Source organism: Liolophura sinensis, chromosome 7, assembly GCF_032854445.1.
Source record: "Liolophura sinensis isolate JHLJ2023 chromosome 7, CUHK_Ljap_v2, whole genome shotgun sequence".
Taxonomy (NCBI): Eukaryota; Metazoa; Mollusca; class Polyplacophora; order Chitonida; family Chitonidae; genus Liolophura; species Liolophura sinensis.
In genome coordinates, this window is record NC_088301.1 from 38266209 (window position 1) to 38286279 (window position 20071).

A 20071-nucleotide genomic window follows, 5' to 3' on the forward strand; every position below is an offset into this window, starting at 1 on the left:
TGTACATGTCGGACACTAATCAGGTTGAATTTGATTATGTTTACAGTAATTTTTCAACCTTTTCGCAAGTTTGCAAGGTGTTCATTTAAACAGATTCTCTGGGCATTAGTCTTTGTAGAGTGATAAAATTATACTTTTTGTGAAGCCCTGAATTCGAACAATTCAAACAATTTAGTTTTGTCTCCAAAATTAAATTAAAAAAGGTTCATAAACTGCACTTAAAGTTGCTCTTTCATATGCGAAACGTTGAGAAACTAGGTAACATGCATCTCACTTGTGTTATGACACACTCCTTCTTGGGGACTAAAATCTCATAATCTAGATTTTTAAAAGGGAAAGCTGTTGATACAGGCACAGTAATACTTGTCAATGTGTGTTAGTCACTCTTATTTACCTAAGAATTATATGATCTAACCATCATACATCAGTTGACTGAGGCATTTCTTCCAGATTTCTTTTCAGAGACAATTACTACATAAAATGTAGCCCCACATATCACAGTAGGAACTACATACAGCTGAATGGTTTAGGCTACTTGGTACAAAGCATTTTAACTATTACACTTGGCAGTACTGCAAACAACAGAACTAGTGAACAGACTATTCCATTCAGACTTAACTTCACATAACATCACTGTACACAGAGGATTTTGACAAACATAACTAACAACATAAAAAGAGCATTAATGAAAGCCTTAAGACTATGTAACATATGTTCTCTTGTGCAGTAGTACTTGAAATATTAGACAACAGATTCAAACCATTAAAACCAATGTGTAAATAAACAGGTAAATGTATCATCCCAAGGTTTAAGTTTTTTAAACAGTTAATATTTCAATGCTTAAATAAAATACATATCCACTGAAGACCACATATAAGATTATGTAACAGAATATATGTGTAGGTCTATATTGTTATGGGTAATAGGAAATTAGTTCAGCACTTCAATCAGTCTGTACCCAACAACGTTGAGATGGGCTGAGAGCTAAAATGTATATCTGAAATTTTAAAAACTTTTATCATCAAACAACACTTTCACTTTTTCTTTTAATCACATCAGTTCTTGTGATATGCAGGAAACGTATCAAAAGCAATATAGTAACCAAAAAAACCAAGGCAAGGTATGTTTTACTTAGATGTAACTTTGCACAATGTCTTTGTCAATTAAATGAATAACATTTCAAAGGCACCCTTATCTAATAACTGATATGATATACAAGTTCTGTTTACACATTAAGTGTTATATGCTTATACAGCATATATTACACCAACAAGTCATGCAATTTGTAAACTTTATATCTGAAGTGCATATATATGTGGTTTATGTATGTATGTATTCATATTCATCCTTTTTTGTGCTTGCTGAAATACATAATTTTCATAACATAATGCATATCTACATATATATATGCAAACATCCACAGAAGTTATGGTTTGCACAAATAACATCCACATGCTCCTCCAGTATAATTCACATTGTGAAATATGAAAACAAAATTCTTCTACATGTATTTAATTTTCAATAAAATCAAGGTTCCATACAGTTATATGACGATATCTGTATTTAAATCACACTAATTGCTAAGTATGGAACAGATGATTATATGCAAATATATTAATATAAATGTGCGTAACCGATAAGTTACTTTTTAACATTATCATGAATACATACAATCCACTTGTGACTATGTATATTTCTTATATAATTAGCCACTTATGAAATTTTCTTTAAGGTATGGCAATGTAAGGAGTTGACATTCTGACATTTATTATCCAACAAAATCTTTCATCTGCATTACTATTATAGTAAGTATCCATGGTCTAGATATCATCATCATCATCGTCATCATCATCATCATCATCCTGCAATGGGAAAATCTCCCTCTCTGTTTTCTTGTCTCCTTCATCACCATCCAGCCACCTGAAACACAGGACAACATAGCATTCACCATATGCTTTTAAAATGAGCTTTAAAGGGAAAAAAAACCACTGAAAATTAAAACAACCAGCTCATGTAAAAATAATGCCTGAATATACCGTTTCTTAATTTTTTTTATGAGAACTGGTTGAAAACACCATCCTTAACACCCACTGGCAAAAGAATGGTAGTATAAGGAGAGATTCTGAACTCGTCAGCAAACACGAAAAACTTCATTTAAATCTATTTATTCATTAATTTGATGTCATACTCATGAATTTTTCTGCTAATACAGGATGGTGGTTAATTTTATGGGTGTTGAAACAGACCTTTAGCAAGTTACTGATGAGCACCCACATGTGGTGTAGAGATGAGCAAACCATAGATAAATGATCTGCAATGACTTCACAACACTGCAGACTGCTTATCCACTGTCCAAGAATTTCGCTACATTGAATGTGTCCAGAAATGGCCCATTAAGTTAGAGCCCTTCTATGCCAAAATGTGATTAGTAAAAATCCCATATAAGACAACTGGATGGATTTGAACACCTGATATTTGAGTGTGTAGTGTGTAAACTTACTGTCCACAGTGGAAGATGACCTTGTCTTCGGCATCCTCTCCTTCTCGCACCATCACATTGTCCAGCTTCCAGCCCGATCCTGCCCCTGTTCCATCATGACCTATCACAATGCGAGTCAACTTCCCAAGGTCTACAGCCTCCACAATAAATGTATCAATCTGAGAACAGAAAGGCATTGGTGTTAAGCATAACTATTTGTGGTACAGATTTCCTAAATATGGTAATCAGCATTGGAATTACTATAAATGACTTCTGCGAATGATTAGGTTACTAATTTTTGTCTAAATCCAAGAGTTCTGTTGATATTAGACAGGTGTTTCAATGTTTGTTTGGAATGTACATCTAGTACAATTACTACTGTTATTTTATCCCATTTATTTCCCTTCAAAAGTGCTCTTTTTGGAGGGAAATTTTAAGTTATTTGTGATAATTTGATCTGATTTAATATATTATATCACATAATAAAGTGTAACAAGTGAACATATCGGTGAAAAAAATATAACCTGATTGCAATGGAGGGAATAAAGCTATAAAATAGTAAACATAGAAATCTCCACTGAAGATGATTTCAGTGAAACATTTATCCATTTTATTGGCTCCACTTTCATCTACTTTACAGAAAATATAAATTTGTCCAATTTAAACCAGCATTAAATTTCCTCAGCATACACAAATGTGCATGAAAGTGTTCTTGTGAGCTTCTCCTATTCAGATTGCTTTTCATTAAGATTGGCGAGGTGAGGATCTCAGATGCTTGTGCATTTGAAAATCCTAAGAGTTGACTAATTTACCTTTCCAGACTCAAACTTGTCTCCTCCCTCAAGATTGGTCTTCAGTACACGTTTGCCCGAGTCTCCCTGATCTCCAAATATAGTCAGGTATACATTTGCATCTGTCCCTGAACCAATGCTCTCTCCTGTATCCACCTCAACATAGTACTTCTTCACTGCAATCATTTCAACAACTACACTGTAGTTTGCTAAAGCATGGGGTTGTTTGTTAGTTTGATATTCAATGTCGATTTCAACATAAATGATGTAGAGTGTGCCAAAAAGATTAAAAAAATAAAACTTTTTATTTGTTTTTGACTATGCTGTTGCATTGTATACACTACACATGCATACACACAATAAATGGTAATGCTACACATCAAATATATATGTAAATGAAAAGGAAAACACCTCCTTACACAATGTCATCAGTATTTTTTTTTAAATGACAGCATACATGAACAAGCAAATCTCTCCCTTTAGAGCTACTGTCACAAAAAGTTTTCCAATGACACTTTTTGATCTTGCAATTTAGCTTTGCAATAATAAGTCAGTTCAATGTATGGTAGAATTTCAGGTTTACTCTAATTTTTCAACCTTTTCAACCACCTCTACAACTAATATTTTGAAATATTCTGAGAGAACCAAGGGGTGTAGAGCAATAATTTGCACAGCTTTATGAAGCTTACATCTTATAGACACAAACAAATTATTTTTAACATCATTTTCATAATAATTATACCCATAAATTCCGCTGTAAAAAAATGCTTCTAGTGGTTGAAAAGGTTGAAGATTTACAGTATCCTTCTACAGTGTCCTTTGCCACAGGAACTAAATCCAAGAGCGGAATTTAACGACCTTACCTTGTGATGTGCCCTCAACTGGAACCTCAACCACAACATCACCATAGTCTCCTTTATAACTCAGAAGTTTGTTCACGGTGAATTCCAGCTTTGTCTGGTCTATGAGATTCTCCATAACAACCTATAAGACAAGAAAATATTCAGACAAATACAAAAAAGTTAAGCCAAAGCATCATGTAGAAACCAAATACCTGACCTGCAAACTCAGGCCAAAAAATAATCCAAAGCAAGGTTTTATGACAAGGTATATACCGGCCTAATTAGGAACAGATCAAAGACTGGTTTAGGCAAGATATCATGTAAAAAACGAACACTGGACCTTGGGTATATGTAAATGTACCTTGGCAAACAAACAGTTTGGTGCAGTCAGGCAAAAAACAATCATAAGCAAAGATTTATGCCAATCAGACATAATATTGCTGAACTATGAGAAACTCAGTCAGCGTTATGTGCCTTGGAACAACATTTATCTTACACTGAACAACATTTATCTTAGACTGAACAACATTTATCTAAAACTGAACAGCATTTATCTTAGATTGTTGAGCTCAAGCTCATTCCCCACCTTGTCCACCCTCCATGCTGGTGACTCTCCTGAGTTGTCATGCTCAATACGTATCTTCTTTACTTTACCAATCTCTGCCAGCTTTGCAAACACCTGGAAACATTCACACAATGCATACAGAGAAGTTCCTCCAGCTGCAACAACTACATTAAAATATAGTTCTAAAATTTCAGCCCTTTGAAGTTTTTGAAATGTGTCAAAACAATATAATAAACAAGTGTGACATGCCAACAGATACTAGTACATAGTCATAGCGATTATAGAGTTGCCTGTCACAGCTAAAAACAGACAAGACCCTATATTATCATGCCAAATACATGCATATTTGGTGTACCATGGTTACATTTGTTTTCACTACACACATGACTCAAAATTTGCAGAAGTCAACAATGTTAAATGAGCGGAGTGGTGTCAAATAGGTAGTCAAATTTTTGCAGAAACCACTATTAAATTTGTAAGGCATAAAGAAAATCTGGTTCCAATGGTGATTATCCAAACAAAAAATTCATACTGGAAAATGTAGATATTCTAGGATATCGAATAATTGTAGATCATACATGTGCAGACTGTATAATTTTATCAGAATACATGTATTTCAATATGTCAAATGACTTGAGATTAAAAGAACAGTGTACATGTTATATATATACATATATCAAGGGAACATACATCAAAGGATTCTGTTTCTCCTGTAACGAACAAGGGTTTTTTATCCGTCTTTGTCAGTGGACAGGGTCCAGACTCCCCATCTTGACCAATCACAGTTAAGATAACTTTAGCGTCTGTTCCACTGTCTCCTTCACTGCTGGTTGTCACAGAAACCCGACAGTCTGCAAACATATTAACACATTGAAGTAACAAATATTTGAGCTTGACCACACAAATTATGAAACATAACCTATAATTAATCAGGATATAAGTGTGAACAAAAATAAAGTTTGAGTGAACCCTGTGGTAATGGTTACTATGGTACATGTAAGTATATGCATATCTTGCTACATGATCTTGTCTATTTAATGAAGTTTAAATTAAACTGACCTTCTTTGAAGAAACTTGTATTATGCTTCATTAATCTGATATTAATTAACATTTTGGACTTTCCCTTAAACAAGTTTACCTGGTTTCTCATCTGTAGATTGTTCTTCGGGTACAAACTTTGTCAGATTTAATTCCCTCTCTATAAGGCTGTCATCTTCTCCTACATCTAGCCACCTGTAAATGTAAAGTCCAAACAAATATTAGACACAAATAAGGACAAAACTGTTGAAGACAAAAAGAAAAAAACAAAAAGAAAATCTAACTGTACACATGCATCTAAGTGCATGTATATGTATAGAATTCGCTAATCCATTCACTATCAGTGTTTATAATGAAAAATAACACCAATTGTACATTACAAATTTTATACATGTTGCAACACAATTCTTGAGTACAGTTAACAGGAAAAATTCCAAGAAGATTGAACTACAATTCAAGAACTGTTAAAGAAAAACAGCATTAACCATATTCTATGTAAAGTCAAAGTACAGCTTACCTGTACTTTAAAAATGAATAAATGAGCATATCTCATACGCTGACAAATTCTATATATCCTGGACTGGTTCCACAAAGATATTTTTGAACAGAGTAAACAACTTGAGAATCTAATTTTATTGGCTCTCTGGATTTACACTTTACAATGAAGATCTAAATATGGGCCTATATCAACTTTCACTTTCAGGAATCAGCCTCTGACATATTTAGCTTCAAACACAGCTTGTTTAACACAAGTCTTTGTGACATCCTGCAGACAGGGCTACTTTGGACAAAAACTGTACAAAGACAATAATTGTGTAAATTAACAGAATGGAATTTACATATTATGCATGTATCTGACTACACACAATACAGTCAGTATTCACTTACTTGTCACATTCAAAGATATACTGGCCACGTGGAGGTTGTGTCTCCATGACAACGACCTTATCCAAGAACCAACCTGAGCCTGGTCCGTCACCATCATGGCCGATCTTCACTTTTGTTAGTCGCGATAAATCTACAGCTTCAATCATGAAGTGGTCCACCTGCAAAACAGGCATACATGTGATCACATTGCAGGGTATTTGTGAAACCTTTATATGCATTAATGGCAAATGTTGGACTGGAAAAATTTAAAGCCATGAAAATACACAAATAGTTTAAATGAGTCCATTTTTAAATGTAATAAGTAATTGATGAGGCCTTATGAAAGAAAAGGATAAAGGATAATTTCACACTGACTTAATTGCTAACAAATTTTAACTTATTTCATTTTGATCAAGTTTCTAAATCTAAATTCGCCTATTCATGTAAAAATAAAATAAACCTGACATGACACTCACCTGGCCCTGTTCAAACTTGTTGTCATTGTTTGCAGACTTGAGCAATTGTCGAGGACCAGAATCTCCTCGTTCGCCAAATAGCTGGAGATAGACATTAGAATCTGTGCCGGCTCCCAGTTTGTCACCTGTGTAAATCTGTACGTCATATCTCAGCACTGCAAACAAATCAAGATCAAGATTTTCTAGTTATATAAAGTGATAAGTAGCGGACAATCTCATCCAACAGTCCTAACAATTTTGATCTGATGTACTAAATTGGTCCTACATGTATTTTATATACATGATAAATGTTTTAACACTCTGGTCTAACTCAGAGATTGTTTGATTTTTTTTTTTAGGATTTTAGTCACTTTAGTCAAAATTAATGTAGTCATAACTTTTCTGTTCTACAAGATGACACAACTCACCCAGTACATTACTCAACGAACGAAGATTGACTAGTACTTATATGATAAGCTCAAAAGACAAAACTACAATATGCAGTTTTTAGTTTACACCATTACAATAGAGTTTCATCTCAGTGCAAAATGACACCAGATTCTCTGCATTATGATATAGCTAGTGGCCTATCTTTAACATTGCAGTATTTCAGTTTATATAAACTGCCAGCAGAATATCCTCATTTTTTCAATAACTGATACCCAAAACCCACCCAATAACATATTTCATAAGATTAAACTAATAATGTTTAACTAGTTCTTTATATTCCATATACTATCCCACATTAAAACTGAAAGATATTAAGTCACAAAGAGTAAACAAACAAATCTTGAGCTGGAGCAAATTTTTACCTCCATGAGCCAAACTGTGAAAGCATAGGATACGTTCGTGAAGTATAAACTGTTTGCCCATTAAAACAAGCACCTGACTTACGTTTTAATATGTCATCTTTATTGGGTTTGACAACAGGGAACTCCCTCCAGTAATCCCTTTCTCCATCCACTTTGATCCACATGTCGGTGTCAAAGTTGAACTCTCCTGAAGTCTTCACATTCTGCAGTTTGATCTGAAATCCAAATGTATTAAAATATAGTAATACAAGTAAGCATTGGCACATTACTCAAATGATTCCAGTAACGAATTTCCAATCATCAATTTCTTTATGCATAAAAAGCTGTACTTTACATTCATAAATGTTAAATATTTAGTTTCAGTTCAAGTATGGTGTTCACAACCTTTGTTGCTGGTATTTATTACAGTATTAAAAAGAAACTTTTACATACCTGCACATAACAGGAATAAAGCAAAACAGAAATTCAATCATACCAAATGGTGGTTAAGATAAATTTTTTTTTTCCCAATTATAGATAAATATTTAGGAATGTGGCTAAAACAATGGTGCCTGACAAGAACAATTAATGTCTAAGTTGAAACATGGAATTCTGTTTATGGCCCATGTAGCCTGGGCCCCCCATAATTAGAAGGGTTTTTGCACTTGAATGGTGCAAGACATTTTATCTCTGAATGAGTAGAGCACTGCCAATTATTCTGTACCTTGTCAATGAACCATGTTGGTGCTAAAGTATAGTCTGTGAACCAATTTCCTCTCGCCTCTACATTGTGGAAACCAACCCGTATTTTGTACACATCACCAACGTCTTCTTCAACTTTCACCTGTGTGTAGAGAGAAAACCAATGCTGAATATTACATGAGTGACAGAGAGTTCCAAGAAGGCTCCGTGGTAGGATCAACTTTTTATCAGTATCACAAACATTCAAACCGGAGAACTGCAAACTTTACAAAAAATAGACCATTTGTACAGTTAACCAGCAAAACAACTTTATTGCACTAGTATTTCAGAACAACTCAAGTCTTACATCACATTCTTCTGTGGATCCATCTTTGAATTCAAAATCTTCAGACTCTCCAATGACAACTGGTTTGGATTGACCTTTGTCTCCGTACAAAATCAGCACTGCTGCAGATTTTGTTCCAGAGCCAGGTTCTGTTTTTGTCATCACCCAGACTTTCCAGTCATCTCCTGATATTGTTAAAAACAAACAATAAACCATTTAATGTTTATTTACCTCAAAGCAATTGCTATTACATACTCCTTAACAAAATGTTACTAAATAATAACACAACATATTAGTACTTAAATATTTTTGATCATATTTATGCATGTCTATCAATTAAAAGATCAAGATTTTCAGACATTTTGGACAGAAGTTGGAAAAGGATATATCTACAGGTGAGCAAACAGCAAAACATGTATGGCTAGTTTATAATTTTATGTGCAAGAGCGGAGTAATGTTTGGAATAATGTATGAAGACCGCAGATTTTCAATACAAGTTCAGGGTAAAACCATACGACCCACCTGGTTTCTCATTATCTGCTGGAGTTTCCTCTTGTTTCATATTGGGGGTTGCTGCTGTAGGCACCGATGCCATGTCTCCCAGAAACAGAGTGCGCTCAGTTAACTTGTCATCTTCACCAGCATCAAGCCACCTAAGAATTGGACCACCAAACTAGTTTCTTCTCTACATAGTCTTTTTCCTTCATTTAAGTACTTTTTACAGCTTATATATCCAGCTTCTGGATTACAACAAACATAGGTGAATGGTTAAATAGTGCCTTTATATATCCATAAAGTTGAACAACCCAGAAAATGTTTCTTTTACGTTTATAAAAACAATTACATTTATTTATTTGAAGCTAAAAAGTCTCCCATTAACTACAGCATGAAAAGTTTCACAAATTTTCCAACCAAATTTGTGTCATCTTACTTTTCACACTCAAAGGAATATTCCATCTCTGAATCTGCAGTCTCTTTAATCACCACTTTCTTTAAGAAAAATCCAGCACCTAAATAGAAGAAACCAAGGAAAATCAGAGGTACACAAATTGGAAAATGTAATTGGAAACCACATTATGAAGAGCAAGATTACAATTTTCAAATGATCAGTTGTGCAATTCTTCATAAAAATGATATGTATTCGACATAATCAGGAATCTTTCAAGGAATTATTTCCCTACGGACTGCTAAATTACATGCCCTTTATGCTCACCTACCAACACACAGGTCAGTTTTACCTCAAAAATTAAATAATTAAAATGTATAAATCTCATTCGAAAAGTTCAAAAAGGTTTAGAAATTATGGTGAATATTTTTACATCTACAAAAGGGGCTCTGTGCTAAGTTATTGAAAAATATGTACTAGAGGAAGTTTTTACCAGGTGCACTGCTGTTATGACCTAGGATGACCTTCTTAATATCCCTCAAGGTCACAGCCTCTATTTCATACAGATCGTTCTGAAAACAAAGAAAAACAATTCATCTCAATAAATTCATCTAATAATGACATTAAAAATCTCCTCAGAGATATAATCTTCCAGAATATTACTATTGCTAATGGATTTTTTTTTTAAACTACATTAACGTTTTCAGTCAAGAGTTTTACCTGATTTTGTTGGAACCTTGTGTTGTTATTGACAGCCTTTTTCAACAGTCTTTGTCCAGTACTGCCCTTTTCTCCATCCATCTGGATATGTAAGCCAACATTTGGGGATATCTTATGAACATCTCCCAAATGTACAGAGATCTGGTATTTTATGACTGCAACATATAAAGCAAAGGAGAACATATAATATTTTAAATAATGTAAATAATATTCAAATAATCTGTTAATATTATAAATTAAACAAGATTAGTTTCATTCAGACTGTGCAAAATGAACGGGCTAATTCATTGAATAAGTAAAACTTGAATGGTCTTCAAATCTGTTTTCAAGATGTGAGTGAATTACAGAAAACCCAAATCCACTCAAAATCAAGAAAACCATAAATATGCAAATCTATTGCAACGATCCAGCTGGTTTTCAACAGTAATTTGAGGTTACCAGAAAGGAGCATTCACAGAAGAATTTATAAAAATCTGACAATGCTTTTGGAGTAAATATTGCATATACACCAATGACCAATGGGCATCATGAGATTCACTAAATATGCAAAATTTATCAGTGTATGTAGTTTTCATACTTTAACCCGAGGGCTTGCATACTTGTTATAACCTATGAGTTTGGTTATTCTTCTTGAGATAGTCCAGATATAAGCAAATCAGATCCATGGGTATATTGTGAATATTGATGAATACTGGGGTATATCATTTATCATGAGAGAGGAATTCATATCATTGAGTATACATGTACCACAGTTCTGTAAGCTTCCAACAATTGCCTAGATTTTACCTATTTCATAAATCCAATCTTAATGATTCTTCAGATGTTTCCTTCAGTGTAACATTGTATGCTGATGGACAGACAAATTTATGTGTACTGTGTATGATTGTGTCAATACCTTTCTGACAGAGGGGATAAAAATGAGGGTAAAAATTTTATCTTTCACTGATAAAAGTGATATCTCACTGGCATCAGATATCACTTTTGTTATTACACGCTCAGACACAATTACATAAAAATATAAAAAAAAAAAAACATTTTGTTTTATGACATTCCAATCCAAGCTCATCGGAATGACGTCATAATACAAGTTCAGTCAACTGACATTTCACGTGAGTGGGTTATGCAGTAAGACAGGTCATACAAGATGTCATGTGCAACATCACGCTGTAAACACAGGTCTGTGAAGGCCCACAGCTAAAACAATGCTTAAACTTGTTCAATACACACAATCATATTGTCAAAATATAAAAAATAAATATAATATTGCACAGTGTAGATTAAATATCATAAATATTTTTCTCGTGAAAAGTCGAAATGATACCAGCGTCTCATGGGTTATTTTCACCTCTCACTCGAAAATATTTATGATATTCAACCTTCACTTAGCAATATCCTCTACGTAATCTGAAATACTGATAGCTCTCAAAAGTAATCTTAGCCTACTGACTACAGACTAAATTTCTACTAGTAAATACAAATTTGAAAAACATTCACAAATGAATGCTTTCCCAACTAAATCTCAACTGACCCTAAATATAAACAGTCTGGTGTAAATGCAAGTATGTATAAAAAAATCTGCATGCCCTGCAACGTATTAGCTCTCTGTTTCACCTGGTAAGACAGGCACTGCTGGCCATACAATGGGAAACTCCTTCCACCCATCCTGTAATTTGTCCACTGTCAGCCAATCACTAAGCTCAGAACAAAATTGGTCCTGAGTGTCCTCGTCAAGAAAGGAAATCTGTTAAAAAAAAAAATTAGGAATTGGACTTCTTGCAGAATCATTTGAAACAAAGAAAAGACACAAACTTCGTGCAAAGCAGATCATGAATCTCCACCATAAGGTAACTTTATCACAAGACAGGGATATAAAATGCTTATTCCTAATCAGTAGTATGAAACGTTTTAGAAAATTTGAGAAAATCTGAGGAAAAACCAAAATAACAGTGTCATTTTCTCCCAATAGCAGAAGTATATGAAAATATAAAATTTTACAAAATACAAAAATCAAAGGCAATTCTATATACTCCTCGAATTTTCAAATGTCTTGTGTAATAAAAGTAAGAAAGAGACAGATCATTTGGAACATCCGGCAACACTCTGTTGCATATTCAAGTATGTTTCTATCAAATGAACTCACTCTCTGTAACTTCAAAGATTTCTCTTTTGTTCTTTCAGCAAATCCAATTCTCACTTTAAACAGTTCTCCTACATCTTGGGTCACCTGCAGCTGTTGTTTTGTAAAAGGAAAAACACATTCTGTATGTCAATAAAATGCACATGATCAATTATAGAAAAATGGCCGGAATGCTAAAATTTCAAAAATAAAAACAAACATAACTGCCAATATCAGACAAAGAACTTGTCGAATCCAACAGCTTTGCCAGGGTCCACACGACTAGACGTTTACCACTTCAGGTTGCCTAATGTCTATAAAGTTTATAATAATGGTAAAAACTGGATTTGAACCCTACACTGCCAAGCACCATTTACAATTGGCCAAGTACTGAAGACTTGAATAAAGATCAGGCGGCTTTGATCTTTTGCTGATACCCAATGACAAAATACAAAAAAACACATTGTTGTGAAGTTGGTGCTGGAGAGCCGAAGACAGAAGGAATATACTGTTGCAAAACTGAAGCTCCGATGTTATTTACATAGGACGATTTTGTCAAATTTTTGTTGGTTTTTGGTCATAACATGAAAATAACACAAAGTACAAAAATAATTCTTGCAGATTTGTAACTGGGAGATGAAGGGGTACCAGAGACTGTGTTTGTTTAATGATTTTAAGCAGTTTTAAAAATTGACCTCATTTTGAACCAAGTTCATTGCTAAGTTTTGGCCTTATTTATGCATCAAACTAAAAGGTTGATCCACCTAACAACTGTAAATAAAAAGTTTATTTTGATAGGTTTAGCCATTTTAGAGAAGAAGATTTTTTTTAGCTGGCCACTTTTAAAATGGCCGCTAAATCACCTGACTGGTAAACAGTAGAAAACATCAAAAGTTGCTTCATATGTTCTTTATTAAGACTCCAAAGATTGGTTTTTCTACATTTACCAGTTTTGGAGATATTACAATGTTACAACTTGACCAAGAATAATAATAATAATATGAACGATTTCAAGAAGTGTCCTGTTAGGATACTAGCATGGACCCCTAATAAAACACAAATTTTGAAGAACATATTTTTTATTAACCTTTCCACATACCTTAAAATCATCCAAATTTCCAGGTTTAAAAACTTCTTTTGTTGTGGTAACCATAGGAACAGGTTCTGTTTCACCTTGGTCACCACACAAAACAACAACAGCATCAAGGCCTGTCATTTTTTTCTGTTCTTTTCCCGTCAGAGTTTCAACCTTCCACGATCCCTCTGTAATCATGAGTCACATTTACTTTATGACATCATGACATTTATTGTAAATCATAACAAGTGACATTCATAGTGACATTTGATTTACTTAATGCTGCTTACATGTATGTCATAAAGCCTATGTTTCAGTTATACTGTGTTACATAGCCTGTTATCAAACATCAGGCTCCCATAGCTATGGACATCAATGTGGTCAGAGCAAAAGTATTACACAAGCAAATGCATGATTACCAACTTTACCATATGATTGAAAACGTATGAAAAGATGTTAACTTACATCTACATGTAGTTACTAAATCAGAATAATAGCTGCCATATATTTTTCTACTTTCTGATCACCTCAAGGTGGCCTTCCATAGCAGTGTGTATGATGAACTTACATTAATTGTAAAAAATACATGACATATGACCTGCCCATTCTAATGGGCTGTACAACCGTTTCAAACAAGCAAATTCAGGTAACGTACAGCCTACGCTAGATTAAAACATTACCTGTACACTGTGCTGAAGCTATGCTTCAAATTTAATCTGGGCTGGCACAGAATGAATCTGTGCACAAAAGTTCATCAAAATCAGACAATATTTGCACAAGCAGAAAAAGCCAAAAAAGTGTGACATTCACACTGGCTGCCTTGACTTAATATCCCTAGCATTTGTGGAAGCCTGTTATAACACCTGATATTAATTAACTAAACTTTCAGTTTCTTTTCCTTCATATTTCTTGGACGTTAGTGTTGCGTATATCACTATCTAGCAACCACTCACTGGACACTGGTAGACTAGGCTCCAAGTCTCTTGGAATAGCAACAGTACCAATTTCATGGCCTGACACCGCAATAGTTGTAGAAACTTCCTCGTCTTGTTGACTGGAGTCACCAATCCAGCTGCAGAAAAAATGAAGAGGACTGATTATAAATCAGTAAGAAGGTTAATAGATACTACATCCCACTATAACTTCATTAACAACCCTTTGTAAAGCTGATGTAACTGCTAACTTCCTGTGCTTATACGGAAGAATGGAAAAATAATGTTTTCAATTTTGCCATTTTCTGATATATTAAAGCTGTTTTTTTTTTGCCTTAGCTCATAAAGGGTCACAATGACACAAGTCAAGGAATGAAAAAAGAATTATCAATTTGATCCTTTGTATAATACATAGTTCATTAAATAATCAACAAGCTAATACTGATTGATTATAAAACACTTTACATGTGCTAACCTGTCATATACAAAGACGTCTTCACTGCCAGCAAATCTTCCTCCTTTTATGACAACCTTTTCTAGATGCCATGGGTCACCAGGGCCCTTGGCAATCACAACCTTTTCCAGGTCTCCCAAATGCACTGCTTCTACCTCAAATTCATCCACCTAAAACACAAAATCAGTTATGAAAGGGGTTGTATGCCCTCCTTTTGACAGCCACGCTGAAGTACTGCGCTTATGCCACGCCATATTAATGGGACTTTTTACTCTTGTTCTATAAGAGTAAAAAAGATATTTCTAATAACTTGTTCATGAAATGCAAAATTATGCTTACCTATTGTGAATTATTTTTCAAAATTGTAGAACATGAATCTATCTTATATATATAACATGCAAATCTTGCTGTGAAGTGTGATTTCGCCTTAACGCAATGATTTCACAACAAACTCTCTCTCTCACTTTGCATCACACGAAGGAAAGTTTGTCTATGACTAGGAAAAATTTGTTGTTTACTCCAATCACTCTGCTGTCTTCAGCCATGAGGCTTAGTGTTTCTGGATCAGTGAAATATTCTTGAATACAGTAAGGTCAACACCAAAGAATCAATCAATTCTTCTCTTGTCATTTTTACGATATCCCAACTATGACGCAGTCAGAGTACTTCAGTGTTTTTTTTCATGCCCCAGAAAGAAAAACTTGCGATTGTGATTTTGAAGCAACCAAAATTCTGAATTTAGTGTAGTTGAAAATAATACCTGTCCAACTTGGAACTTGGCTGACTTTTTCAGGTTCATTGCCAGCTGCCTTCTGCCTGTATCCCCATCCTGTCCATAGATGTTGATGAAAACCGAGGAGTAAGTGCTAGCATCTTTATCTGAGCTGGTGTGAACACTTATCAGGTAGGTTTGCACTGAAATTATGAAATGACAGAAATATGCATCTATAAGCAAACCATTTGTACACTGTCTGTCTGTCAGTTATGCACATACATGTCTCTGACAGAATGTTATGAAAATGCTCATACACATATAGGTGTTTCACTCATAATGGAGGGGGGTGGGGATTTTTTATACCCCTTAAGTAGCGCTGTTTTGAAGAAGGACCTCAAGCCGTCGTTATATCCACAATGTTACAGTGTATCAGTTTCTCCTGCAAAGTCATTACATGACTTTGGCATAAACAACATGTGCATCATGTAGCAAGATGTCCACCTTCAAAAATATTGCTCATTAGTGTTCAAAATAAAACGTCCCCTCACCTTGTTTTACAGGCTCTGCTGGTCTAACTGCTGGCACCTCCTTACAGCCATCCCAAAACACTTTACCAACTGATGGCCCAAAATCAAATCTCAAACTCTCCTTAGTGTCATCATCCTCCAAAATAATCTGTCAACAAAAACATACAAATCATAAGGTACACCTTTTACTACTTTGCAAACTACAATGCACTTTTTTGCAACTTTTTTTTCCAATTCACATCATCTTATAGCACTCCAACTCTCAAAAAGCTACAAAATCTATGAACCAATGACTAATTAGGATTTACCTGTACTTAGGCAGTACTGGTAATCTTTAAATCAGTTTGTATGAAAACTATTTACATAAACAGTGTACTGCAGAGGCAAAATAATTTCAAACAACTTATTTTTCATTTACTGACAATTTAATTTGAAGGAAGTTGTAATCACAATCATTAACCACATACACCTTACCTCATCTAACACCCACAATGTTTCTGTATCACTCTCCTTTCCCAGGCAAACTCGGATTTTCTCTATCTTCCCAATATCACCAAAGTTCAAGCCCTGGAAGCAGTAAATAATCTTACGCTTAAAATGGTTCAAAGTTTTCATGATCAGAGGGATGTATTTTGTTACACATTTGTGAAAAGTAATGATCTGTATCGCTTTTAATATACACCTTTTCTCAATTTCCACCATCAAACTTTTCAACAGTTTAATATAATCAGGAAATTTTTTTTTTTTTCACTCACTTTATACTCTTCTATTTGTCCCAAAACCAAAGGTTGGAGTTTATCAAGCTGAAAGACTTCTGATACTCCGTTTTGACCACACACCAACAGCGACAGTTCAATCTGTTGCTTGGGGTCAACTGCATGCAGACTGAGTTGCGTCACTGATGCCAAGGTCACCAAACACGACCACACCCCATCTGAAAAACATCACATATATTATTAGAATAATACAGTTTAAAGTATGACTGCTGTCTGATTGTATTGGAAAAAAATTAAATTACAGCTTTTTACACCCATGATTTTTAAACAATCTTGCAGGCATGACTTTTATGATCAAATGGAAGTAAAGAAAACTTACTTGATCTCTCCCTTCGTAAACTGTCATCAGTCTCAGCCTGAAGAGGAACAGTAGCCAGGGGCAGTAACTCGCGCACAAGTTTCCTATCTTCACAGCCAGTATCAAGCCATCTAAAATATTCACCACACATATATACATATTTCTTTTCCAGTGCTAACAATACTCATGTCACAGCTCCCATCCTCCCAAAAAACTTTTTAGCGGACACAATAATACTCCAGTTAAACCAATTATTGAACATAAATTCATGAAACTATATATGTCACTGTCTTCCAGCCTGTCAGTTGGTGAGTTGGACACTTTACATCTTATTTTTTAACATGAGCTACACGTATTTCCTAACAATATAAAGAAGGGCTTGAGTGGGAGGCAACTTTCACTTTTTCCAGCGTGTCGCACAATCTAAGCTTGTTTTTACAGCCATCACATGTAATGTACTTCAATGATACACGTACCAACAATTAAGATAAGGCATTTATTCATTTGATTAGTGACGAATGGGTGAATTGTTCAGTTCAGAACAAGAGTTGTAAGGTTTAGGAATTGAAGTTAAATATCTGAACAAAGTCAAACCACTGGATCTCACAAGGTAACTGGCACGCAAGTCTCCTGACTTAAAGCCAAAGTGGAACCAGTGGGAGATACTCTCAAGTAAGCAACTTTATAAGTAACAGGTTAAAGAATTTCTAGCAAAAACCAGCCCTCATTTAGAGAAGGCCTTGAAACAGCAAGTATTAAAGTTCAAACAATATGCCTAGTTGAATATTTATAACCTGTGAGTTTAAATACATTTTTTTACTGTAAAAATGCACTTTTTGATGGACATAAAGGCTTTGAAATGCTATATTTTAGGCCATCATTGAAGTTTCTCTGTTGATTAATTTATCAAACATCGCAAAAATCTCTTAAGTATTCCTATGAGGTGAATGAATCAATCATGATCAAGCAAAATGTGTTACTTGACAAATGCTAAATACTGTAGTTTATGAACACAATTATCTACCTGTTGCATGGGAAGACTTGTTCTGTGGGTGAGGTTAATGTCTTAACAGTAACCCTTTCACAGAACCATCCTTGACCACGTCCAGCTTTGTTATGCCCAATCTCAACCTTTTCAACCTGGCCTAGATCTAAGCTGTTGATTGAAAACTCATCAATCTGAAAAAAAAAAAACATTGTTAGTAGATGTACATGAAGACTATTTTTGATACCATATGTTTCATCAACATAGCTGAATCTCAGGCAATTTATTACATTCAACTTCATAAAGTTTTAACTTTTTGGGGTGTAACAGTTTTTATAAATGAATTAAAAGGAAACCACTCTGGAGTATGAAGTGTATATCAGATCACTAAAAACTGTTCTGGAAAATAGAAGAATTTATTTTTTTTTTTAGAGTTTTCTAACCAAGTAAAATTGTGTTCAAAGTTCAGATTCTATGGTGGTCTTTATTAACCTAGTAGGTATCAATTACATCACATCTATACTTTTTGCCTGAAATAATTTATTTCAATGTCAAATCAATGCTTTCATAGATCTATATGTATATTCATTCTGAATGATGAAATGTAGTAGTTAACTGTTGTGTTAAGTAACAAAACTTTACGTGATGTCTGGTCCCATTGTGGTCAGAAAAGGCCACCACAGAATAAAATATTCAAATGTATTCAATGATGTTAAACAAATTGTAAAAAAAAAATAAATCCAACTATTTTCCTGAACAGTTCTTAATGGTCTTTCATATGATACATACTTCATTTTAGAGTGGTCTTTGCCTTTAAAGGATTATATTAGGCTCTCTTATTTAGTCCTGCAGGCAAAAACCTGCAACAAAGATGTGCTGTATTTACCAATTAAACAAACAATTCAAAAAAATTTAGTAACAATTCTTTTGAATTGTTCTGTCAAAGTTCATTTTGGAACTCACAATCAATCATGATGATTATGGAACCCAAATACCTACCTGTCCCTTCTTGAAAGGATCACTACTCTTTCGTGGTGTGGCCAATGGCCGCTGACCAGTTTCTCCCCACTGACCAATTAAATTGCAGAACACCTCTGCTTCAGTATCTGCACAATGCTGGCTTCCAGTCAATACTGACACGATGTATTTTGTTTCTGAAATGGTTTAAAGCTAATAATTAAAGGATTGTCTTAACTGTAACACAAAATCAATCTTTGTTAAAATTATATCTCTGGCTTGTCAGTAGATTGAATTTAAATTTGAGTACTTTTCATATCTTCATGACTTTGCATTTGTAATTTGTTCTGCAATAAAGAAAACAATGAATTTGACAAATGATCATTAATGAGTCATTTTCTGAAGGACAAATCTGGCTTAAAAAGACCCCAGCTATTACAAAAGGAATGAAATTTGAAGATCTTAGATGTGAACAGTATTACCTTCCAGTGGTGGAATGTCTGGTCTGATGGCAGGCAACTCTGTTACTCCACCAGGATTATCCAGGGTTGACTTTACCCAGTTGTTGTAATTAAAGTGGAATTCTTGTTGAGTGTCGTCATCTTTCATTTTCATCTGCAGTAACCATATGCAAACAGAATTCTTCACCTTCACTTTTTATACATATAATTCTTACATGGCTCAAAAAAATGCAATTATTGATGTCCAATGTTTATTGCAAAACAAGCTAAGAAATGAACTACTATCATTCAACCACCTCTGCAAACAATATTTT

General features: G+C 34.3%; 1 protein-coding gene across 1 annotated transcript in view; it reads right to left on the reverse strand.

The window, feature by feature from the left end:
• Window positions 1-1150: 1150 nt before the first annotated feature.
• Window positions 1151-20071, reverse strand: part of LOC135470894 (lipoxygenase homology domain-containing protein 1-like) — a 54425-nt gene continuing 35504 nt past the window's right edge. Inside the window, exons 41-69 of the mRNA XM_064749944.1 lie at window positions 19779-19953; window positions 19339-19493; window positions 18379-18533; window positions 17376-17485; window positions 17036-17214; window positions 16755-16847; window positions 16302-16428; window positions 15799-15953; window positions 15060-15208; window positions 14606-14724; window positions 13677-13840; window positions 12602-12691; window positions 12073-12202; window positions 10462-10616; window positions 10235-10313; window positions 9787-9865; window positions 9378-9508; window positions 8877-9040; window positions 8553-8672; window positions 7932-8064; window positions 7059-7240; window positions 6604-6761; window positions 5816-5910; window positions 5368-5528; window positions 4699-4791; window positions 4134-4254; window positions 3292-3446; window positions 2501-2658; window positions 1151-1920 (exon numbers count right to left, since the gene is read on the reverse strand). Coding sequence (XP_064606014.1) covers window positions 1821-1920; window positions 2501-2658; window positions 3292-3446; window positions 4134-4254; window positions 4699-4791; window positions 5368-5528; window positions 5816-5910; window positions 6604-6761; window positions 7059-7240; window positions 7932-8064; window positions 8553-8672; window positions 8877-9040; window positions 9378-9508; window positions 9787-9865; window positions 10235-10313; window positions 10462-10616; window positions 12073-12202; window positions 12602-12691; window positions 13677-13840; window positions 14606-14724; window positions 15060-15208; window positions 15799-15953; window positions 16302-16428; window positions 16755-16847; window positions 17036-17214; window positions 17376-17485; window positions 18379-18533; window positions 19339-19493; window positions 19779-19953 — 3885 coding nt within the window. The 3' untranslated portion in view covers window positions 1151-1820. The remainder of the gene's footprint in view (window positions 1921-2500; window positions 2659-3291; window positions 3447-4133; window positions 4255-4698; window positions 4792-5367; window positions 5529-5815; window positions 5911-6603; window positions 6762-7058; window positions 7241-7931; window positions 8065-8552; window positions 8673-8876; window positions 9041-9377; window positions 9509-9786; window positions 9866-10234; window positions 10314-10461; window positions 10617-12072; window positions 12203-12601; window positions 12692-13676; window positions 13841-14605; window positions 14725-15059; window positions 15209-15798; window positions 15954-16301; window positions 16429-16754; window positions 16848-17035; window positions 17215-17375; window positions 17486-18378; window positions 18534-19338; window positions 19494-19778; window positions 19954-20071) is intronic.